At 37.7% G+C, this 26,414-nt stretch overlaps 1 protein-coding gene across 2 annotated transcripts; it reads right to left on the bottom strand.

Annotated features, from left to right (window-relative positions):
• Positions 1–895: 895 nt before the first annotated feature.
• On the bottom strand, positions 896–26,165 carry NUCKS1 (nuclear casein kinase and cyclin dependent kinase substrate 1). 2 transcript variants are annotated; one of them, XM_081325418.1, is made up of 8 exons: positions 25,906–26,163; positions 12,538–12,587; positions 11,186–11,291; positions 9,372–9,424; positions 8,582–8,731; positions 7,751–7,903; positions 6,511–6,660; positions 896–5,566 (listed from the first exon to the last, which is right to left on the bottom strand). In XM_081325418.1, the coding sequence occupies exons 1-8, from the start codon at positions 25,920–25,922 to the stop codon at positions 5,367–5,369; spliced, it is 879 nt and encodes a 292-aa protein (XP_081181544.1). In that variant the 5' UTR covers positions 25,923–26,163; the 3' UTR covers positions 896–5,366. The 2 variants fall into 2 exon arrangements, with proteins under 2 accessions (XP_081181544.1, XP_081181545.1); XM_081325419.1 differs by lacking the exon at positions 6,511–6,660 and having other exon boundaries at positions 25,906–26,165.
• Positions 26,166–26,414: the final 249 nt, after the last annotated feature.

Here is a 26,414-nt window from a genome sequence, read left to right as displayed (position 1 = left end):
GTTATCCACTGTATCCACAGAAATGTACTTCCAAAGGGAACAGATTTTCGTGTTTTGGGATAGTTTTAAGAAGCAAAATACTCCCTTAACTTGTGCTTCTGTAAACCAATTGTGTTACTTCAAAAAAACAAAATAGCCTTCTTTCCTTCTGATAACATCTATGGCCAAACCTGTTATTGAGTCAGAATTTTTCATTTCAAAGTTAATATAAATTATAAGCAAGTGTTCTCAGATTCATAAAATCTTGTAATTTGTATGGCAAAAACAATTTTGTGACTTTTAACAAGAATTTCATGTCTTCCGTTTCCAGTGAGTTGTTTTGCACCCCATAATAGTCGTTTAGTTTTCTCCTTGGACAATTTAAATTCCATCTATTCAAAACATCAATGAAAAAATGCTAGTAAAATATTTGGGGAATTCTATTATTTTACATTTTCTACATATTTATTGAAATATATTTTTCAAGTCTGGTCAATATGCCAGTGTATCAGTTAATGCTTTACTGCAATTTCAGTTTGATCCACTTTTTCTGATTAGGATCATGTGATCCCATGGGCAAATTTATAATTTTATAAATAGTTTATAGTCAACTGGTTTCCCAAGGTTTGAATTAAGTAGCTCAAGTGAATTATCAAAAAGCCTTAAAGAAAAATAAGTGTCAATACAGAACTTGTAGAATGTTACTGATTTTGAGAAACAAATTGATACTTGGCATATACGAGCCCTCCCCAAAATGGTGTCCTCCAAATGTATTAGACTACGAGTTTCATACTTCCTTACTTGGCATGACCACATATTGGGAATTATAGTAACTGAAATAAAATTTGCATAGAATGCCAAATTGGGGTAGGCTGGCATATACAGTAAAGAGCGGAAGAAACACAGAAGGCATTGGTATGGGTTATAAAAGCCCTTTTATAAAGCCATTTTTAAACAAAACCAAAAAGTTTACAAAAGAAAAAAACATACAGAAGAATAAGTTGCTGAATATATTCAAAAAACAAAAACAAACAAAAACAAAACAAAATAGGGAGGGAGAGAGGGGGATAGAGAGAGAGAGAGAGAGAGAGAGAGGAGAGAGAAAATAAGGGGGACACAATTCCAACATGCTGAACAATAAAGGGTTCTTTTCCATGTTCTCTTTTAATACAAAATACAAGCCAAGGGTACACATATTTAAAACAGAGCTCAATAACTGATATGCAGTCCTGGGAACCCTTCAATAAAAAGCAAGGCAGGAACTGTTTTTTTTTTAAATTGCAAGTACATACAGAGACTGGAATATGTAAAATTAAGTAGCACGAAAGACTGTCACACAATTCTACCAATGCATGTTGCATCTATAATTCACGAACATGGTTAACAATATCATGTTCACTTCAACCCCCCCTCCCTTTTAAAATTCATTTTTATATAAAGCATTAGTGTTACATTCAACTGACCCTTAGTACCATGCTGCAGATTTCATTGTCAACAGACTGACAACTTTATTGGTTATTTATCATGATTGGTGGCCTTGGTACCGCATTTGAATGTATGCTTTCTAATAATCCAGACTTACAACCCATCAAAATAGTTAATTCCAGGACAAATATCTACTGTATTTAATTCCATCAGTTTCTATCTGATACAAAGAGCACTCGCTCATTTGTCTCTTTCTAAAACATGAGAAGTGTTAGGGTTTGACTGTGCCATGTTCCTGATAAACAAATTATGTAAAACTCTTATATACAATTTCTGTAATAATTGCTTCTCCAGCAATAAACCACAAATTTCTAACACACATTAAGTTGTCAGACTGACACCCATGCATGCGTACACACATGCGCTTTCATTTCCACTCATACAAGATACTTGAAGGGTTTTTATCCAGACTATAGCTATAGCAAGTTTATGTTCTGTATTCTCAATTAAAAAATCCCTATCCAGGTATATAAAATGTATGCACAATGGTATTTTACAATCATACCAGACATGCTTCAAACTGATGGAACCATTCCATTTTCTACTGTTTTGAACAGCACATGTGGGTCAACAAATCTTTTTTTTAACAGGTTAATACATCAAATCAAAATGTAGTGAATGCTTTAATAGACTCAAAATAGAGAAGCACTTGCTTTAAATGTTAGAAGAGATTTTAACAGAAAATAATGAAGTGTAAGTTCTTCAACGAAGCAGTAAACTGAAGTTAAGAACGTGTGAAGAGATACTCAAGCGAATGTCAGCTTAGTTTTGCTTATAAATCCTGGGCCCTCAAAATCATTACAAGTATACCCATATCTAGCTTTTACACTGTGCATTCCACACAAGAAGAGTAAATTCCAACTGAAATTGAGGGGATGGGTGCGGTGATGGTGGAGTTTCAGTAACAGGATGACCAAGGTTGAGACCGAGCCATTCAGATGCAGTCATTTAATGAAGTTAATTGAAAGGGGGAAAGAGTTAAATCTCCCCCCCCAAAATACTAACATGATTTACCAAATACCTAAAATCATGGGAATCGATTTCCTTTTATTTTATAAAATCATGTGTCAACATTATGATTTGTTATAAAAAATAAACACTCCACAGAAAAATTACATAAAGCAAAAGCACCAATTTCTACAGCTCATAAATTTCCAGCATGTTATAGCATTTTTTCTTCCTTAGCTCTAGTTAAGCTGTCTCATATACTTGGGTAATGCTTTAAAAATCAGTCTAAAAGTATTAACAGTTTCAGTATTTGGTGCAGGCAATTACAATTGAGTATAATCAACATTTATATCACATCAACCACCCAAATGCATATACATTTCTTTCTTTCCCCCCAATATATTTCAACATGATTTTTTTAATATCAGATCAAACCAGTTATTATGCCCCTGCATTTTGTTTGATCTTTGCTAGATTATTATACCGAACAGAAGTCATCGCAAACAGTGTATCTAATTATTCTTTTATGGTGTGCAAGTTATTCCTTCAGTATTATAGCCACCATTACCTGTTCGGACCTCAAAGGTAAGATGTAAACACACACCTCTAAAAACTTTACTGAAATTTTATTTATACCCCTGTTGCGATCACATTTATATATGAAGCAATAACTTAGATACACTAAACATATTTGCTTTTGGTTTTTCAGCAAATGCAAGAAATACTTAATTAAAACTACTACGACAAAAAAACCTGCCATTCCCAGGTTGCAACCAATATAGTGTGATTAGCGCACCGTGGAATATACCTATTTGTTTATCTGGCAACACTTGTTCTATGGAACAAAGTAATAAACTGATATAGCTATTGAATCCCTAGAATACCCCACATAAAAGCAATATGCACAGAGAGACAGAAAATTGCAAAATAGAATGAAATATTTAAAATATTACTTTGCTGCTGTTATGTGAACAGTAAGGGGAAAATTAATGTTCAGTCTCTGGATTGTTTATCAAATGGAAAATGGCCAAACAACTACTATCTGAATTAAGAGATTTCAGGAACCTTGAAAATATTTTTGTCCAGGAGTTAAATGCAAGGATCAGTGAAAGCACAGCATTTGATTTAGGCTTAAGAAATCCAATTGCCATCATTTATCTGTCAGAAAAACAGAGGAAGAACCCAAATGGCAACCCAATTGTTATTACACATGGTTGTATCTGTGTACAGAAAGAAAAAATGCATATTGTATAAAAAAAATCTGAATCAGCAGTGAAAATATATTGATTGAAACATCTTGCTGGCTGACCATAATAATTAAGAGGTAATCACTCTAATACCTGTACATTTGGATGAGCTAAATACTAGGTCACCAAGTATTTAACTTGTAGGATGGGATACGTCTGTTTTGAACTCAGAATTCAGACATAATACTTAGCTATAACCATTTAACATTTAAATCTTAATTAAATTGGCAAAAATTACTCCACCCGGATTAGCTTCTGTCCAAGGAGAAACTCAGTCTTTTCACTTTCTAGATATTCTTTAAAAATTATTAAGCCAATATCTAGATCAAAGCTATCACTACAAGCCAGGATGAGTGTGTATTATTTTGCCAAACAACCCAGTTATATATGTGAAACAATCATAGACATAAGTCTATGTGTTTTAAATTAAAAAAACAAAACAAAGGGGATAAGCCAAGTATTTCTGAAAGGCAAATTATACTTTGTTGGGTTTGTGAGTATGTATGCGCATGTGAAAAGAGAAAACCAGAATCATGCTTCACTTTCACTTTGTCATACTTATTAGGCAGACCTAGCCTACGAAGAGAATATTTTGGGGGTTGCTATCCACTTGGCTTTTTAGAAATTTACAATATATAAGTAGAAATATTACAGTATATAAGCAGAGATACTAAAATGTTAATTCTGGCAGAATTGTTGTTGTTATATCAATCACGTCTTCCAGTTTACACCCTGTTTCTTGTTTAGCCTGGGTATCCAGCTTCTGCTAACCAAACACAAGGCCTGGTTGTGAACCAGCACTCACTCTCCAGAAAGGGAAGTAAACAGTGAAGGGTATGGTAAAAAACAAATTATGTTGTAGAAGCAGAGTATTCTAACTTTGTGAAATATGAAGGGAAATATATTTAAATCAATACCCAGTGGTTGAAAAGGATACTGTGTAATCACTCATTCAGTGCATTGCTCAGAAATTTTAAAGCAGTTATTCCAGCTTCCAGAATTTCTCAATGAAATCAAACTTTACGGAAAGAAAGCAGAAAAAGCATAGAAATTTCAGAATAAGCTGGAAGAATATTAATACATTTTGGCCAATGGAAATGTTATCCTAATAAAAAATATAAATGGTACGAACAGGTATGATCTTCTCAAAGCCTGGAACAGATCAGACTAAATTGTTACTAAAATAACCTTGGCCACTAAGTTAAATAGTAGAAGCTAAAAGATTCAGAATGCTAGAACTTGCAATGCTTAATGGAATTCAAAATAATTCAGGTATAAAGGATGGGTTTATACCAACAAAAATGCTATATGCAATAATCTATTGGTTTTAGATTTAATTAAGCAAATTGCCTTCTCAGCTTTGGAAAATCTATTTGTTAACAATGATCTCCAAATGCCAGCTTCAATCTTATTGCTTAACAGCTGTAGTAAGCTTTCAAAAATATATCTTTAGTTAGCTGTTAATTTAAATCTAAATGGCTTTCAGATTTGTTGGGGAGAACGGAATGGCCAATAGAGACTGTGACATCAAAACATAAAGGTTTTCTTTAAAAAAACAAAACATAAGGATTGTACTATTAAAACAACTAAAATAAAAGTGGCATTCACAGCCCAATAGTTAAGCCACAACCCAAACCATGTTCTACCCCTAAGTATATCCTCTTTTCCTTACTCTCTCTCAAAAAAGTTTCTCTCCCACACCACTGTTTAATCTTCACCAGACGGGACTTCATCTTCAGACCCTTCATCCCCAGATTTGTCTGGAGGTGGACTAATTGATTTCTTCTTTTGTGGAGGACTTTCAGGTTCATCATCATCATCTTTGGGGGATGGGGTTTTTTCTTTTGATGTCTTTGAAGCTGTGGAACGACCTCCCTTTCCTTTGCCCTTTACTGGACTAGGTGTAACTGAAGAAAAGCATCAAGACAATAGTAAAATATTTTATTATTCCATCACATATTTTAATACCCACACCCCAAATCAAAGGGATTTTTATTTATTAAATTTATTCATTTATGAAATTTATAATGCTGCCCATCTCGCTATCCAAAGCAACTCTAAATACTGCTTTCTAATCCAATAAAACACACTAAACTCTTGAACACAGCCAGTACCATTATGAAAACATGCAGGATTCTTATTTAGCAAAGAATCAATTTGAGCTCTTATTATCTATATTTTAATAGTAACATACAGGCAGCTTGTGAGTAAATTTTTGACACTAAGTATTGGTTGACAATGTTTGCCTTCCAATTCTCTATAACCATTAGCAGCAAAAAGATAGTAATGAAAGCAGTTTTGCTACAATAGCCATTTTTGAGGTTAAATAGACATGTGGGTAGGAAGTAAAATACAATTATCCTATACATTTTTTCACCCAAGCTGGAATGCAATTTCTAATAAGCAACATGTAACCAAATAGATATTGTATATTTGAAGATATATGTAGTTCTGTAGGTATCTGTACATGTCAAAATAAACAATACTGTTCTCTTCAAATAGAATGAAATACTACTACTTGCTGGGTCTAAGACACTAATATCACTTGTTTTAATCAGCACTGGCAAGTGGTCTGAACATAATACTAACAATGATAACATCAGAAGAATCCTATCCAAATTCAATCAGAATTCTGATTCTTTGAAAAAAGAATAATCCACAAATGAATTTTTAGTAGCCTATTCAATTATACCACCCACAAATCTGGGTTTAACATTGAGAATTTGATTCACATCTTTCTAAGCACACACAATGAAGAGCTGAGAAAATATAAGTACTTGCAAACAACACATTTCATTCTGTTATTCTAAATGGATGTAAAATAAGAACTTTTGAAGCAAGCTAAGCTCACCTGTAGCCTTTAGTCTTGGTTTAGGCACTTTCTTTTCTTTCCTTTCTGGTTTGGATTTCTTAGCCACTTTTTTATTCTTCTTTTTAGAACTGCCATAGTCACTATCATCATCATCTTCCACAAGGAAGTCTTCATCGCTGCCAGAATCTTCTGTGCAGAGAGAGAGGAATGAAATGTCTCTAAGAAGAGCTGTTCTTGTTCACTTGGAAGAGACAGAATGAGGGAGAGAGTCTGGTAGGTTGATCAAGAGATAGGAGTCAGTATTCTTGGCTTCTATATCCTGTAACACACTTGCTAGAACTTGGAGAAATCACGACTTCTGTGCCTCAGTATTTCCTCATGTAAATCTGCTTTAGAGCTTGTGATAAGTAGAATTATTATTTAAAATAGCAGTTGCATAGGCAAATTTCTCCTTCCCTCAAAAGCAATTAAGGCTCAAAGCCTGACTATTTTTATACCAGCTGTTGTAGGTCCTATATCAAAGCCCTTCCCAGCCTGTCATGATTCCTTTCTTGTTCAATACGGTCTTCCATCTTGTAGCAAGTTGTAGAAGTGCCCTTTGCAGTCAATATCAGTAACTTATTATATACGAAACAGAGCATCTTACTCTTCCTAAAACAGACTTCCAGGTTTTGAATCCAGGTTTCCATGATTCTAGTTCATCAGTTCACAGATTCACTGTTTGATACATTCACTGCAAATTTCTCATGGCTCCCCACCTTTCACCATTTAGAGCAAGCGTCTGTCAATTTATACAACAGACAAGTTAGAAAGCTGTACTGCAGATATTTTAACACAAATTCATTTTTAAATTTATGGTTTATTCTAACTGTGAAGATAAAAATTTGAAGCCCTTCACTGTATCATGAAGCCAGATAAGATGGTATTTGTAATAAAATTAGACTGTTCAGACTATTGCCCAGTGCTGAAGGTAAAACAGTGATGAGTGGCACTTTTATATTCTTTGCATTTTTCTAGCAGAATATTACCTAAAAAACTGCCATGGTCTGAAAAAGTTTTTATGTCCCGAATTTTAGGGATAGCATATTTTTAATCATCTTTGCTGCCAATAAACATGTGGACATGGAGTATACCAACAATGAAATGAATATATTTAAGATGATGAAATATCAAGTTTGGTTGTCTAACAATTAATGTGGACACATCAGACATGGCTGCAGACTGACAATTCATTCCTACTTTTCATGTATCTATACACGCGCCTCTGAATGTCACTTACTTTCCTGAAATGATGCCTCTTCCTCTTCCTGATCTTCCTCCTCACTGCCCACATCATCCATTAGCATTTCTCTCTGCTTGGACGCAGCTTTGGATGCTGCTTGCCGCTGCTGACGCACATTTTTGTGATCTTCTTTCTCATCCTCACTATCCTCTGTTATAAAATCAGAAAATCAGTAAATATTGATTGTTCTATATACATTTCCAAATTAGGCAGAAATAAATAGGTAGAAATAAAAGTCCATCTTTCCACAATGGACTAGCGTTCACTGAATGCTACCTGTATCTAATAGCTTGCAATTTGTAATTATTCTGAATAGATTTTGATGCAAAATTTTCCTAGTAATGTAACATACAGCATCTATTGTCATCCACATACTATAAATCAAGTGTAAGATAATTGTTACTCTTGATCCACGTTCATTTTCTTCAACTGGCTTTTTGAACTAAGCAAAGCTTTATAGGAAAATATGAACAAGTAAGAATTAAGATACTATACTAAGTAAATCAGAACCAAAACAGTTTCTTTTAAACAAAACAGGCAACACATAGATTAAATTTTATTATATTCATCTGTATGTTATGACATATTTTTGTTTACCTTCAACATGCCTCAGACCAAAAAACAACTTTAGTTGTTTTTACCAGCTTTCATACATATAAATGGTTACTGTACTTCAAATTAGTTATTTAAATTACAATATTACAAATTTGTTAAATTCCAATTTATTTAAGATTTAATGAAACATTACCTGAAATTGTCTATCAATCACATATCACATAAGTATTAAATGATTTTTATCTTTTTAAATACATCACCAGAAGACATTACCTGCAGCCCTTTTTCTAGATCTGGAAGCAGCTTTTTTGTTCTTCTCAGGTTTCACTTTTTTTCCTTTTTTGTTCTTTTGAGAACTTTCATAGTCACTGTCAGCTTTACCATCATCTGCTCCTATATCATCCTCACTGCCAAAATCTTCATCTGAGAGGAAAAAAAGGATGGAAGAATAATAATGGAAATATTCTTAGAAATTGGCTATAGCAGCCATGGGAACGTTGTGCTTATTCCCAAACATCCCTAAATAGGATGGCTGTATTCAGCGTTGAAGAATGCTACACCTCTCTGTTATATGGAAACAAATCATATGGCGCTATTAAAATATTAATTCCACATATCAGCAGTAAGTAGACGATTTAAAAGTTTCAGGCAATAGTAACAGTGAAATCATTGATTACATATTTTGATCAAACTGCCATCATAATAAGAGCCTTGGTGGAGCAGTGGGCTAATGCCTCCTTAAGTAACACCAGCTGCCTGCAATTAGTGCAGGTTCGCCTCCCACCAGGCTCAAGGTTGACTCAGCCTTCCATCCTTCCGAGGTAGGTAAAATGAGGACCCAGATTGTTAGGGGCAATTAAGCTGACTTTGTAATAATGCCGCTTGGGGGGGAGGGAAAGCCCTAATAAGCAGGCATATACAGAGAATGAAGGCTATTGCTAAGCACATTTGATTTGTGCTTAGATTGTAAGCCGCCCTGAGTCTTCGGAGAAGGGCGGGATATAAATGGGATTAAAATTTAAATTAAATTTAAAATTTAAATTTACAAAAATGGTGTAATTACCTGCCGAGTGTGAATCATCTTTCTTTGTCTTCATGTCTTTTTCTGAGTCTTCACTATAAAAAGAAAAACAATTTTAAATTATTTCCAGAAAGATCACTATGCTGTTATTTCACTCCCAGAGAAGCAATTAAATTGGCTAATGTCCATAGTATAGAATTTTATTATTTTATTGATTAATCAATAGTAAGCTAGTTTTCAATTCTATCACTCTTTTAAGATGCAAAATAGGATAATGAAGGGAACTTGCAGCTTAACTGTGGTATCTCGGTACTAAGGGTATATTTTTCTGAAGTTTATCAATGTCGCAGCTTTCTCAATAAAGTCTGATTTACAGAGAACGCAAAAGTTTTAATAACTTCTGAAAAAATCAATTTAGGAACTCCCAGTCGAACATTAAACTGCAGCTATTCAGATCTTAGAATAGAATAGAGCTGGAAGGGACCTTAGTGGTCTTCAGTCTCAGACAGGTTAATGTCTAGCCTCTTCTTAAAAATCTCCAGTGATGGAGCGCCCACGGTTTCTAGGGGTAAGCTGTGCCACTGGTTGATTGTCCTCACTGTCTTATTCAAGAAGTTCCAAGCGTGAATCTTATGCGCACTACTAGTGATCTTGGTATAAACTATTGTTAAGATGGTTCAGTGAAATGCCATGCCAACGACTCTTCACATCCCTTTCATGGTTACACCAAGACTGGAAAACTGTCAGTCCACAAATCTGAGCTGTCTGCAATCATCCTAGTTTCAGTAAATTTTTCACTGGTTGTGATGGTGCTGCTCGGCTTGTGGCACTGCTTGGCTTGTGATTGGTCATGTGGTCCTGTGCTGAGTGCTTACTGCGGGTGGCGACCATTACGTTTTGTCACAGAACTGATGTGTGTATGTGTACAGTGACTTATTTGCGAAAGGTAAAAAATTTCTTTATTTTAAAAAATCGTTTGAAAATCTTTAAATTTTAGTGTAAAATTTACTATGAACTTTTGCCTTAAATACAATAAATTAAATTTATGTTTAGAACTTTTTTAAATAAAAGATTAACAAGATGTGAGTTCCGGCATCTTTTTTCTTACAAAAAAAGCAGTGTGTGTGTGTGTGTGTGTGTAAAAATAATTAATGAATTAATTAAAAAGAAAACAAAGAACTTCAAAGGACAAACTCAATGGACTATTAGGTCTTTTTCTGCCATCAATTTTCTACATTTTTATGTGTTCACACACCAATTCTAAAACAGTGTAAATAATCCAATAATCCAACTGTGCAGAAGTAAATACCCTAAAGCTACATCCAGACCAAAATAAAAGATTAATATCAAGTATTAAAATATGCTGAAAGTATTATGGTTTTTCAGGTCTTTGATATCATGAAAACAAAGCATGTATTGGAATGATATGCCCTCTAGATCAGGGGTGTCAAACTGCTGGCCCGTGGGCCGGACACGTCATCTGGAAGCCACGCCCACCCCATTGCCAGCAATGGCAAAACAGCCCCGATACGTCTCGCGACGTCATGAGTCTGACATGTCTGCTCTAGATGTTGCTGAACTTTATCCCCAGCAACCTGTTAGAATCGTCAATAGCAAAGGAAACTAGGAGCTGTGGTTTAGCAACAACTAGAACATGCTATCCTTCCATGTTCAATGAGTTTAAAGATCAAGACTTTCTAATTGGACACAATTTGTAGGCCAGTGAATAGTTATAGAATTCATACTTTCTAATTACTGTCTTTAAGGTAAGCTAATAGTATAACCTCTAGATAGATACACAAGCACACAGACAAATGACACAAACCAAATTTATTAGAAAACTATCTCCAGCTTACCTGTCCTCCTGAGAATTTTTTCCAGACCTCCTCTTATTTTTTGCATCTCTTGGTGATGAACGTATTTTCTTTGCTGGAGGGGCTGAATCCCTACCATATTCTTCATCTACACAGTAAATAGGATTAAGCAAAATTGATAAATAAGTGATTTTCAAGTCTGTCAATTTAACTTCAAAATCACCATTAAATATAATATTCTGATAAAAACAAATGAGTACATTTTGATCAGAAACTGAAAATCCAGGGTTGCTGTTTTTTTAAATAGCATCTTGTAGTCTCTACTGTTATTTATTTTGTGTAGTTTTAAATTTGCTATATTTTCTTGCATTTATAAGTGAGTGGGTGAGTAAGTGAGCGAGCTGGACAGAATACTGTGAATTCTTAATTCTTCAAAAAGCAAAACTCAATCCAATCGCATTGACAGATAAAACCTCACAACAGCCTTCAATAATGCAGATACACTTGAGATGTATGAATTCTCCAGCCACTATTTGCTGTGAATTCTGGAAGAAGAAATCCAGATAACTGGAAGGAACTATTAGGAAATTGTATCTCACAAATTTAACCTAGTGACATCAATGTGACTAAGGTTTTTTATGAGATTATATTATTTAAAGAGAATTCAAATAAAAACAAAAATATTCAAAAGGATATATTCAATTTAAGTAAATAAAGATAAAAAGAACATATGTAAGCAGAGGCAAAGTAAAGAATGCTGAGGCCAAAACCAAAGAAAAAAAAACACATACACACAAAACCACAAACTCAAAATAAAGCAAGACAAAACCCTACAAAACAAAACCTTAAACATACCTAAATTGGCATTTTTTTTAAATTTGTCTTTTGTATCTTGGTTTTTTTAATTACCCTGTAAACCGCCCTGAGTCCTTCGGGAAAGGGCGGTATATAAATGTAATAAAATAAAATAAAATAAATAAATAAACAAACACTGAACTACATATATTTTGTTTTATTATTGTTTTATTATTTTATTTTATAAAAAACTAATAAAATTTATAATTGAAAAGATGACAATATGGAATTTTACCATGTTTTGCCCTTGCTAATAAATACAACAATAGGTCATTATGAAGTGGAGCATGCCATCTTTCTATCCAGGAAAGGAAATGAACTGTATAGGTTCCAGAAATGTTAATGGATGGCCATTTCTGAGGAACTTTCTAGAATCATAGAAACTAAGAAGCTTTATCTAAAAAAATCTCAGCAAACAACTTAAAGAATCACTTCAGCACAGCCTCCTAGTAAAATATACAATTTTTCAAACATTTGTTGCCCATCATTTTTTGTAATTGTAGAAGTTTCCACATTTTTGCTTAGGAATTGATACTTACCTGCATCATCTGATTCCTGAAACTGTGAATAGTCTACTACTTTTCTGTTCCTAGAAGAGAAGAAAAAAGTATTGATCTTGGGACACTGAAAAATTTCACCATATAGAACTGATTTTAGTACAAAGAAAACTTTGCACATAAACATTATTACAGTTGCCATGACTCAGTAAGTCCATCATCTGAGATTTTGACTAATTAAAAAAAAAGATTTGGTCAATAAAGATAAACATACATTTTGGAATATTTTAATAGCTTTTTTCCTCCATAAATTCATTCAGATAGAAGACTTGCAGGAAATTCAGATGACATAAAGGGAGTATTCCCTAGTTCCTACAGGAAGTAAATATGTGATATGGCATTTATCATTAATCTTCATATTCAGAAATGCCTAAAGTTCCAGCAGTTGATCAACAGAAACAGTTTATAATGCAGAGCTTGCCTCTGACTGATGCTATAGGTCCAGTTAGCAACACTGTTATAACATTTAAAAAACATGGAGTTTACATAAGCAAGATTCCTGGATTAGTAAATATTTGAAAATATTTATACATGACAATCAAATAACAACTGAAGAGAGCAGAAATACTAATATATATATATTTAATTTCATATAGCTAGGGAATGAACTGTTGCATATCGACATTCCAACAAACTTCATATCACAATTAAATCTTTAAAACAAATATGATTGGAAGTGAAAATCACATATTAAACACTTGAATATTCTTTCTAGAAAAAAAATTGACTGTTCTAAAACAAAACGTGATTTACTTTGATGTATAAATGTACCCATTGTAAAAGGGGTTATGATTGTATTAGGTGGCAAAAAATTCATATACTTTATACATATTCCCAAACTATAGCCAAAGTTCAAATATTCAAAATTCAGGTAATGTTAATTCCAATGATATTTAAAAAACAAATCTGACACTTTATCAAGTAACTGTATTTCACTGTCTTATTATATACATAATTCTCATTAAAACAAGTAAGTATAATCAAATTATAATCCAATTTTAGACAAAACACTGGAATGTATTTTGGTACAAGTTATATGAATGCATCTTGAATAAGAGAACATGTAATTTCCCACAAAAGACTAGATTCTGGACTAGATACAAAAGACTAGATGCAGAATTCATCTATCATCAGAAATATTTTTATTTGTTCCTGAATATACCTTCTAACCAAGGGGTGTCAAACTGCCGGCCCGTGGGTCAGATGCATCATAGCGAAACCGCGCCCATCCCACTGCCAGCAATGCAAAAAAGTCACAATACGTCACTACACGTCACGTGACATTGCAAGTTTGACACCCCTGTTCTAACTACTTCCATGAAAGCCTTGCCTAGTTTCTACTTTAGTCAACTTAGGGGGTTCAGCATCATTTGTCCATCCAGATATATATTTTCGATACATAAAGGTAGTTCTCAATTTACAACCACAACTGTGACTGGAATTTCTGTTGCTAAACAATGCCATTATAAAATAAGGAGTCACATGACATCACTTAGTGATTATAATCTCAGCACTCCTGACTGTTGTGGTTAACTAAGAATCACTGAGTGAAGGAAGTCTTAAATAGGAGCATAGAATGCCTAGGGGGTTGAGAGAATCAATGCGTTTTTGACTGCCCTCTATGGCACTTGGCAGCGGTGCCAGGGACAGGGCAGAAGTAGAGGCCTGGACTTTTAGCAGTCTCAGGCAGCCGCCAAGTCTTAACTTCAGCCCCAGCACTGCTACTGAGAAATATTGCTTTAAGCCACGCCAGCATCTTTGTGCAAAGCCACAGTTGCTGCACACAGCCTCTGTGCTCCAGATTCTCCTGCACCCAGATGACCTTTGCCAGTTTTTTTCCTTGCTAACATGAGGTATACTGGCTGTATTTGAGGGAACTGCTGGCCCTGACAGGCCTCCTTCCTTGTGCAAATTGCACAATCCTATTCTCACAATCCTTCAGAAACTTTCCAGTCTTTTCCAGGCTATTTGGAGAATAAGCTTTGGACAATGGGGCTGACAGGGCTGGCTGTAGGGAGGCAGCTGATTAGGACTGCTGAAGGCCCCAAGCCTCTTTTCAGTCCCAACCCTGGGGTGGTCGCCAAGGGCCACTGTTCAGGGGTGACCAAAAGTGCATAGCTGGGGGGAGGAAGGAGATAGGGGGTGTAGGGAGTTTCAGTGCCCCTGCAGTCTAAGTGCAGGCTGACTGCCATTTGAATTTTTATCACATGACCATGAAATGCAGCAACAACTGTAATTTGGGCACAAGATATAAATCTTTTTTCAATACTGTTGTAATTTTGAATGGTTGTTGAAGAAATGGTTTTAAATCAAGGACTACCTATACACGATGGTACAAACTAGGGATAGGAATTATTTTTCAAAGGGTAGTGTTTGGGTACAATGAATAAGGCAATTAGGTCAGAGTCATCTCACCCAAATGTTCACAGCCATGACTTTGAGGTTGTGCATGATCTTGCTTTGTTAAACCACATTAAGCTTATTTTAAGCAATTCAATCCACTGAGTGATTATTTATTGTGTATATAAGGGATTTTCAGTCTAAATACTGTTTATCTTCTTCACACCCAACATTCTTTAGTGTCAGAATGTTCAATTCTTTCTAAATTTCTATTCATATGTAATAGACTAAGTGGAGCTTTGAGCAAAGGACCTGGAAAATACAAGTGCAATTTGTGGTCTACTGATAGTAAAACAACTCAATTTTAAAGATAAAAATAATTTCAAATGCAGCATAATTTGTAGTTGACTCCTCAGATATAATTTTTAAATATTTTTATTATAATTATTCACGTTGAAGATTTGCATCTTCCAGTTCAGACTATCTTTATGATTTTGATTTGCTTAAAATGTATTAAGAATTATATTATGTAAAAATCATAATCATTTGATAAGTTTTTTATATAAGCTTACTATAAAATTATGATGGAACATGGCAATTTAATGATTATGGTTTATCCAGCATCAAGAGCTGGCAAATTAAAAACAGGTTTTAATACAATATGTACCACACACTCATATACGACTTATGATTGTTTTTCACACTTATGACCGTTGCAGCATCCCCATGGTCACATGATCAAAATTCGGACACTTGGTAATTGATTTGATATTTATGATGGTTGCAGTGTCCCGGGGGTCATGTAAACACTTTTTGCAACTTTCTGACAAGCGGTCTATGGGGAAAACCAGTGTCTCTTAACTACACTGTTACTAACAACTACAGTGATTCACTTAATAACTGTGGCAAGAAAGGTCATAAAATGGGGCAAAACTCACTTAACTGTCTCACTTAGCAACAGGAATCTTGGGCTCAATTGTGGTAGTAAGTCGAGAACTATCTGTAGTAAGGAGGAGGCAAGTGGCCACCCTCATCTGGTGGGAAATATATAGTAAAAGTTAGATCTCTTTCCTAGACTGAACATTAGATTCATTCTAAATATTAATTTGGACATCCAGAAAAAAGTTAAAAGAAATAAGGAGTGAACAACTGCTTTCGGAAACAAAAAGTTAGTATCACCATGGGGACTAATTGTTCTTCCGTCCCCAATCTCAAACACCAGAACCAATTCATACAGCCTAGATTTCAGTCCATAATGTGAAATAATTTACATTGCAGCTAATTTCATCAATTTTAGCCTGCTATTCAAATTCATAGATTTAAGCTTGACTGTTAATGGCTATGTTTTCTTCAGACAGCTTTGGAAGAAAATTGGAGATATCAAGTGAACATTTGGTTCAAAAATGGACATGGTAAAGGATCAAAATGGTAGAGACCCACCAGAAGCATAAGAGATTAAGAAGATGTGGCAAGAATACTCAGAAAAAATATACAAGATCTTAATGTCCCTGATAACCATAATTGGTGTGATTGCTGACCTTGAGCTAGACATCCTGGAGTGTGAAGTCAAGTGGGCCTAAGGAAGCATTACCAACAGAGCTAGCAGAGGTGATGTCAAAGAATATTCGAACTATGGTACAACTGCATTCATTTCACATGCTAGCAAGGTCATTCTCAAAATCCTACAAATTAGGCTGCAAAATGTGAACCTGATATTACCGTAAGTACAAGCTGGTTTTCGAAGAGGTAGAGGAACTAGAGATCAAATTGCCAACATTCTCTGGATTATGGAGAAATCAAGAGTTCCATAAAAACATCTACTTCTGTTTCACTGATTATGCTATGGCAAGCTCTTAAAGAAATGTCTCCTAAGAAACCTTTATGTGGGTGAAGAAGCAACAGTTAAAACTGAACATAGAAAAAGTGATGGGTTCAAAATAGGGAAAGGAATACAACAAGGTTGTATATTGTCCCCATGCTTATTTAACTTATATGCAGAGCACATCATGCAAATGCTGGACTGGATGAACCAGAAGCTGAAATTAAGACTGCTGGGAGAAATACCAACCATCTCAGATATGCAGATGATACCACTCTAATAGCCGAAAATGAAGTGGAAGTAAAGAGTCTCTTGATGAGGGTGAAAGAGAATACAAAAGTTGGCTTGAAACTCAACATTTCAGGCCTGGGCACAGCATGGAGACGGCACAGCATGGAGACTCACTGGAAAAGATTCGAATGTTGGGAAAGACTGAAGGCAAAAGGAAAAGGGGACAGCTGAGGATGAGATAGTTAGATAGTGCCATTGATGCAATAAACATGAATTTGGGACAGTGGAAGACAGGTAAACCTGGTGTGTATGGTCCACGGCATTGCAAGTTGGACACAACTTGCCTTCTCTCTGGCCTTGGTTGAAGCTTACCTCCTGTAAACAAACCTTAGAAGGTTCTTCCACCTGGTTTTCCTTCCTTGGAAACTTTTTATTATCATTGCAATTCAAACTCATTTAATACTGCATCTTGTGGCATCTGTTGAAATGTGGATATTTATGAAATATGCTTGTACCGTGTTAGACCAATTCTTGGTTGCAACCTATCTAGGTTGCTTAGAGTAAAATCTACTTAATATTTTCCCCATCTATTTTGGATTTTTTTGCAGATTCTATAACTTCCTATATACCGTATTTTTCCGACCATAAGACGCACCGGACCATAAGACGCACCCAGTTTTTAGAGGAAAACAAGAAAAAAAATTCTTTCTCCTTCTCTCTCTCCCTCTTTCTCTCCCTCCCTCTCCCATTGTCCCTTCCTTCCTTCCTTCCTTCCTTCCTTCCTTCCTTCCTTCCTTCCCTCCCTCCCTCTTTGTCCTTCCCTCTCTGCATTAGAGCAGTACCCGCAGAGGCGGCCCTGCAGCCCGGCTTTCTCTTGCAGAAAGCAAGCTGAAACGGAGTGAGGGAGATTGCCAGGAATGCGAATCGGCTGATCTCGCGCTCCTGCAAACTCCATCGCTCGGTTTCAGCTTCCCTTGCTACAAGAGAAAGCAGGCTGAAACGAGGCAGATTGCAGCAGCGCAAGATCAGCCGATTCGCATTCCTGGCAATCTGCCTCACTCCGTTTCAGCCTGCTTTCTCTTGTAGCAAGGGAAGCTGAAACCGAGCGAGGGAGAGTGCAGGAGCATGAGATCGGCGTTTCTCAGCATGTGCCGATTCGTGCTCCTGGCAATCTCCCTTGCTTTCCACTTGCGGAGGTTGGGGCTGGCCATACGGATCACCTTCGGACCATAAGACGCACCCTCGTTTCCCCCCCACACTTTTGGGGAAAAAAGTGCGTCTTATGGTCCGAAAAATACGGTACTACTTCCCCAGCCTCCTATATTGTGAGCATGCTAGTGTCCCATCTGCTTTAGAAGTATTTACTTTACTTCTGGGAAACAAAAAACCCATTTGATCAAATGCCATACTCATGAATAACCACTGATATATCTCTTTAACAATCATTTGTTCACCAACTGTTTGAAGTTACATCGCACTGAATGAATGGTATTTTATATCCAGTCCGATGTTTGTTGCAGCAACCCGGTTATCATATGATCAAATTTGAACACTAGGTACGCCACCCACACTTACAAACATAGGGCCACTCCTCAATGGTGGTGGGGCTGAAGTAAAGGCCCAGAGGTGCTGTCACTGAGTGATACAGTACAGGGTGGAGGGAGAAAGGTGTGTGTGTGTGGGGGGGGGGGGGAATTGAAAAAGAGGCAGAGGACACAGTCCCTTACTTTACCAAACCTTGGGAGGGACCAACCCAGGAATGGCTGGATTGGTGTGTGTCCTTGCCTAACAACTGGAGGGATTTAGTTAACAATGGCAATGGGAAGTTGTGGGATTGGTATTGTTAAGCAATGCACTCATGCTTTACGACCCAGTATCTAGTAACAGAAATTCCAGTCCCAATTACTATCATAACTCAAGGACTACCTGTACACATTTTTTTGCATTTGACATGAAATACTGTTTGAAAAAACAAGTTGCACAAAGAAGCTAATAAAAATGCAGGGAATTAAAATAATTTCTTTTCTTGCAAAGATATAAAGGGATGTCTTTCTTGTAAAATAGCATTTGCTTTGGAGAAGAAATTAAATGAACCAATTTACCTACCAAACACATTGAATTAGATTCTCTATTCTCTATTTTATTTTCACTCTCTGTCAATCCCATGTATTTTATGTGTTGTTATACTTGATTTCTGTCAAGTAAAATAAACACTGAAAAGAAAATAATTGATTGAGGATAACCACAATTTGCAATTTTTTTGTTCATTTTAAGTGAAAAGACACCCTTTCAGAAGAAATGTGCTTGTTTAACAACCACACTGTTTACCAATTACTGTGAAAAATGTCAAAAAAACGGGTCTGGTTATGTGGGTACCTGAACATGTGACCTCGACAACTTCTGACCAGACTGTGGTTGCAAATTGAGGATTACCTGTAAAAGTCTTCTATAAATTATTAAAATATACATCAGGTTACTTTATTTTAATTAATCAAATTTACTTGGATTATCACGATTTATAATGCCTTTCAACCTTTGGGGAAAAAGACGCAGTGAAAGATGTAGCAATTTAACATCCAAATTGTATAAAAAGCTTTCTTAAAGAAGACTTTTACACCTATTTTTTTCTGCAAAGAATTTTTATAAGTTAAAAACATTTTAGTATTGTTCTTTCTAAACTTTGCTTTGTATTTCATTAACCAAACACAGTAAGATTTTCCTTATGTTGACAAATCACAGTAAAGCAATAGCAAATCCAAACTATGCCAGATGTTGGAAAATACCGTATTTTCCGGCGTATAAGATGAGTTTTTAACCCATGAAAATCATCTCAAAAGTTGGGGGGTCGTCTTATACGCCCAGTCGTCTTATACGCCGGAAAATAGTACATAAATCAATCAAGCACCCCCGTTCTTGCAAAGCAACTTCAAGCCTCCTTAGCCCAGTCCCCCCTCCAACGTGACTCTCCCTTCCCACCCCCAAGAGCCTCTCAGCCCCTTCCCCTCCCCCTTGCAAACGCCAGACCCCGGGAGCTCTTGCGTCTATTCCAAAGGGTGGGTGGAAGGAAAAGCCCCTTTCGGCTCCGGCTTGGCTGCAAGTCAGCGAGCCCGGGAAGGCACGCCCTCCCCTCTCACTGAGGAGGAAGCAGGGCAGGCTGGCGTCTGGCGGGAGCCGGCAGGGCAGTCCTGCGCACGCACACGCTCCCCGGCTCCTAAGGAGTCCTCGGGGAGCCATGGCAGGTACCTCACGCTCTTCCCTCTTGAAGCAGCATCGGCGGAGCCGTCCAGCGTCAGGCAGGAGCCGGCAGGGCAGTCCTGCACACGCGCGCACTCCCCGGCTGCTAAGGAGTGCTCCTTAACAGCCGGGGAGCGCACGCGTGCGCAGGACTGCTCTGCCGGCTCCCGCCCGATGCCTCCGCCAATGCTGCCTCAAGAGGGAAGAGCGTGAGGCGCCTGCCATGGCTCCCCGAGGACTCCTTAGGAGCTGGGCAGCGTCCGCGTGCACAGGACTGCCCTGCCGGCTCCCGCCAGCCTGCCCTGCTTCCTCCACAGTGAGAGGGGAGGGCGTGCCTTCCCAGGCTTCCTGATTTTCCGGCGTATAAGACGAAAAATCTTGAAAATCATCTCAAAAGTTGGGGGGTCATCTTATACGCCCAGTCGTCTTATACGCCGGAAAATACGGTAAGCTACAGAGTTGTTGTCTAGTGTAGAAAAATACAGAAATAAATTTTAACAACTGAATTACATAGCACCTTAAACAAAATACTTAATTTAAAAAAAATATTTCAGGTATTATGTAATGACATTGCTAAACAGTGTTTACTCCTTCCATTTGTGATTTGAATCATTACAATGAATACAGTTAATTTAGACTTGAAATGATGATTTAATCCAATATAAAATACATATATCAGGCAATTTAAATTCTCAATCTTTTCTTATCTTAATCTAAGCTAATAATGCAAATTAAAAATCTTTAAATAACAAGTCAAATTGTACTAATTCTTCACTTATCCTCAGAACTTAATTTTCTTGCTAATGAATTTAAATCCATGTAATTGACAAATTTGTCAATTAAAAGTACAGTATCATATTTAATTCTAGCTGAATTAGGAGAACATGAAAATATAATCCTTACCAGCATACTTCACATCTATTTCAAACATGTCAATAAATCACCATCTTCTTAATAAAAGATTTGCATTTTCTAGGTTCCTTATTTTTATTTTAGAAAACACCTAACCATTTACAGCTATATTTCTTCTTCCTAACTCACATAAATACTCTATTGAAGATGGACAGAAAGAAGCTTAGTGAATGTTCTTTCATCTTTTCTTCATTAAAATTTAATTCCCAAAGAATTCATTCAGCAATGACAAAGTGCCTTCCAAATTCATTCAAGAGCTATATCATATCCAGAAATTATGGATTAGAAGGAAAAAAGAATCCCATTTGAAGATTTTCATGGTGAAATGAATAATTAAACATATTTCATTCTAATTATTATTTAAGAACAATACTGCATTTCCCCCAAAATAAGCCTGGGTCTTATTTTATTTATTTTTGGTCCAAAAGACCCATTATGGCTTATTTTCAGGGGATGTCTTATTTTTTCATCACAAGGCCCAGCCCGGCCGGCGCCCTCACCCAAGCAACTCAAGTTTCCCTCAGTGGGGGGAGGAAGGCTTTGGAAACTGCCTTTTCATTTACATTCATCAATATTGTAATCCAACCCTTTATTTTTTTTTAAAAAAAAAGGCTCAAGGTTGACTCAGCCTTCCATCCTTCCGAGGTAGGTAAAATGAGGACCCAGATTGTTGGGGGCAATTAAGCTGACTTTGTAATAATGCCGCTTGGGGGGGGGGCGTGAAAGCCCTAATAAGCAGGCATATACATAGAATGAAGGCTACTGCTAAGCTTGTAAGCCGCCCTGAGTCTTCGGAGAAGGGCGGGATATAAATGGAATTAAAATTAAAAAAAAATAAATTTACCATGATTAGCCTCCTTGAACGCCAATGGGAAGGTGCGGTTGAAACCTAGGTGATGCAAACCTTAGGCCAGCTCCTCACAACTGAAGCAATCCGGCTCGCCCAGGGTCAGGTTGGCCATCATGGGAGGCGTGGCCCATCCCTGTCCTCCAGCTCCGCTGCACATGCAGAACAAGCCGCCTGCGACAGCCAACCTGACCCTGGGCGAGCCGGATTGCTTACAGGGAGAGGCTGCATATTGCAGGAGGATGAGTGCAAAGGGCACATGCAGATCCCTGCAGCTCCTGGAGACTCTGAGCGCTACTTTTGGCGCCACACTCTATTTCCTATCCCATCTGGTGGGCGGGATTGCCTTCCGCCGTCACGGCTGCTGTATTGGCAGCTGAAACTGCCCTCCTGAGAGGTAGTGCAGTGATTGGATGGTGGCCACACTACGAATGGGAATAGACCATCCCCCAAATCTCAGCCATCCTTTACACAGCGCGCTGCAGCTGATCTGACGTGGTGGCTAGGCACCAAAGCGTTGCTGAAAACAGCAAGGCAGACATGCACACATGGCACCAAAAATAGCGGCATTAAAAGCAGTGCGCAGGCGCCCTTTGCAATAGTCCTTCTGCAATGCGCAGCCTCTCCCTGTAAACAATCCGGCTCACCTACGGTCCAGTTGGCCGTCACGAGAGGCTTGTCCCATTGGCATTCATGGAGGCTAATTGTGGTAAATACAAATCATTTTTTTTTGAAAAATAAAGGGATAGATTACAATATTGATGATGAATGTAAATGAAAAGGCAATTTCCAAAGCCTTCCTCCCCCCACTGAGGAAAACCTGAGTTGCCTCCCAGAATGGGATGTCTCAGGACACCCAGCTTTCTTTCCCACCCTTCCAGAGGAAGAGAAAGCCGGCAAAGCCCACACGCAGGGCAGTGCAAGTCCCCTCTGGAGGCTACTTTGGGGTGAATGTGAGAAGCTGATTGTTGAGGCCCCGGCCAGTCCCCACCCCTGCCTGCCCGCTGGATTCTCCAATCCAGGGCAGGAACTGAGGTCCCAACTTGCAGCGGCGGCACTGGCAGCAGGCAAGGCAGGGGGAAGAAGGCACATGATCTGGCGTGCCAAAAAACCTATGGTGGGACAGTGTGGGTGGGGTCTTAAGTAGGGCTTATTTTTGGGATAGGGCTTATATTAGGCCCAACCCCAAAAATCAAGCTAGGTCTTATTTTCGGGGAAACATGGTAGTGCATTGTATATAACTTAAAACTAATTGTCCTATTGGTAGTGCTATGACATTTAAAAATGTAAATACCTTATAGTTACAAATATTAAAAATGGTACAGTTAGTTACAAATATGCATCTTATTCTGTAGGGAGGAAAAACATGGAAGAATTGAAAATGAATGATTTGGTAAATGTTCATAAAATGGACCTGAAATAGATTAAATTTACTAGAAATCTGTATTTCTTTACACAATACTACCCATTTTATTTTTCTAAAGAAAACAAGTCTTTGAACAATCACATTTTTAATTCTGTCATAAGCTGAAACCTTAACTAGTTTACTCTTCTGCTTGCTTGTTTTTAACTGTGTGAATTTTCAGTAGAATTAATTCATTTCATAAGTAAAAGAATGTAAAGGAATATGGAGTTGATTTCTTCCAGCAACCGACATCCCATTATTACCATTTAAAGTGGTCCTAAAATCTCATTTTGGCTTTGGATTAAAATTTCATGATTTACTTTAACACAGTGCTTATTACCTCATGTTGTGTGATCAGAAATTTAAAGATTCTGGAAATGCTGAAGCAATGAAGGATTTTCCAAGTTTTGTTTCAAACAAAAGAAAAAAAAACCTCTGCCCTACTTTTTAGCACTATGCATACATGTAGCTATTATAAATTTTAATCATTCTCAATGCTTTGAGTTTTAATTGAGAAAAACAGATGATCACCAAATTAATACTGAGGAAGAGTAAGCAAGCCAATGAACAAAGGAGAATAGAGTTCTTCTCTTGTAAAATAATGACAGTGCCCTCTGCAGGAAAAAACATATTCCTATCTTCATCTTTAAAAGACTGGGTCAACATCCTTTAACAGATATTATGCATTATTAATTTGGCATGGTGTAACAAGTGATACTTTTTCTGTAAGAAATGTGTGTGTATAGTTTAAGTTAGTGATGCCCCATGGACATCATTATACATGATAATGTGCCAAATCTGATATATTATTACATAAGTCTTCCTGTTACATTTTTTTAGAACTTACCTTGAAATATAAAGGCTTCATGTTTAATGTTTACTTATCCTTAAATAGAAAGTTATAAGATTTGATAATCCTACTTTTTAACTAAATACTTGCTAGTTAAACAACCCTATTTTAGAATCTGCAGAGGTAACAACTAGCACAAGAAGAAATTAAACATGAATGCATTTCTGTAGGAACAGGACATAAAACTAAAAACAGAGAAAATGCTGAGTTACAGCAATTTCAAAATTATATATAACAGCTTTCTTATCTAATTATATGTTCCATGATTCTCACACATCATGGTTATGGTACAGTTTGCTGAGAATTACATTACAGTAAGTTGTAACCCAGTGACTGTGTTTTAAAGTTTACATAAAAGCTACCACAGTGTACCAAAGAGTAAATTTTGATTGGAGCAATCTGTATTTAACTTTTGTTGAGCCACAGATTTAGCAGAAGAATTTGAGACGTCACTTTTTAGTCCTACCACAACAAATGAGTTAGAAATAGAATGTTAGGTTTCCATTTTTTGGCTGACTTTAACAGCCAAATTAGAAATATTGAAATTTTCTCTCTTCTCCTCTGTTAGCTACAGACTTTTATATATATCCTACAGGAAATGGAGGTGGGAAGCATACCTGATCGAAGCTGCCTGATTGAGCTGAAAAGCTGTCAGAAAATCCCTTGAAAAGAGAGTATCTTGGCATGCTCAATGAGCCTAGAATAGCAGTGAAAAGGATGACCAAAGCATCTTGGCAAAACTGACAGGGAAACAAGTTAACGTACTATAGAAAGGGTTTATTATCAAAGGCAGACAAAAACTCCATACTTCTTTCACTGTGAAGAAAAAGTAAATTCAAACTTTCCATCAGCCACAATGCTGATTAGAAAGCTCACCTACAGTCCATGGGATTGCTGGAAACTCTAATTTTAAACAAGAGCCACACGTCAATTCCTTTGAAAAATATCAAGATTTAAATAGAATACACAGCGAAATATAAGATTGTCTGACTTTGCTACACGTCTGAAGAAACTGTACCATTTGATACGAAGAAAGAAAATTTTCCTTGCTTCTAAATCTGTCCGTTAAAATAATCTACCACCCCTCCCCATCAGCAAATCCTTTCCCTATGAGCTGCTCACTCTTGCCAAGAAGCTTGCGTCCCGACACATATGTACCAGCAAAGCTGGTGCAAAAAAGGCTTAAGAGACACACGTTGACTCTGGTGTACTTGGGCATTGTCTAGGCGCCTGGCTTTTTCCGGGGTGAAACCGCATACAAACCTTCCGAGACCGAGCTATGCCGGACTGGCCTGCGTTCACTCTTCGCTGGCGATGCGCACTGAAAGAACTAGAGACGCCGCCGCTTCCCAAGTCGAAGCATGGACTTTGCTTGCGCTAACCTTAAGGGGCAGCATTGCATCCGGTAAGGAGGGACCTGCAGGGCGGCGGCGGCGGCAGCAGCGGCGTGCCATACTGTACTGTAGTCCCCCCAACTATCGAGGAGGAGCAGCAGCAGCAGCGGCAGCAGCACGCTGCATGCCTGCACACGCCCCTCCCCTCTGCTCTCCCGCCATACCTCCTCGGTCCGGGCCGCCTTCCCTCCCTCCCTCCCTCGCGTGGGACTTCCTGGCCAGCTCTGCTCGTACCTCCGTTTCAGGTCCAAGGATGGCCTCCGACGGGGAAAAGCAGAACAGCCCTCAAGGGCCTTTCTCCATTTGCAAAGGACTCACCTGACAGGCCTAGACATCTTGGCTGGTTAAATCGAAGCTCGGAGGCGGGCACTGGGGCGACGAAGACGACAAAATAACCGAGAAGCGTTGGCGCTGTTCTTGCTCGCCTTCCCGGGGAGGGGGCGTTAATCCCCGGGTCCAGCGACTCAGGCCGCCGTCCCGCGCCCCAAACCTGGCTCTCTTGCACCGTCAATGGCCACCACTCGCAGCTCCCCCCCTGCAAAATGGTCGCACTTCGTCCAGCAGAGGGGATGCGCCGAGCTGAGAGGACGGCGCAACCTACACCGCTTGCATCTCCTCCCTAATTTTGTCATTGGTCGCTTCACGGGCTCCCTGGCACCTATTGGCTCATTCGAACGATCATGGACGCGACGGCCCGCCCCTTTTTTGAGAGCGGGAGGAGTGAAGAAGCTGGAGAGTACCCCCCCTCGCTAAAGCTAATATGAGAGCTGAGTAGCTCTGAGAAGCCAACAACAGCTACAAAAAAAAACACAAAAAAAACTGGCGGG

The sequence above is a fragment of the Vipera berus genome (genome assembly GCF_964194415.1).
Source record: "Vipera berus genome assembly, chromosome: 3".
NCBI classification, from domain to species: Eukaryota; Metazoa; Chordata; class Lepidosauria; order Squamata; family Viperidae; genus Vipera; species Vipera berus.
This window is presented reverse-complemented; position numbering and strand designations above follow the sequence as displayed.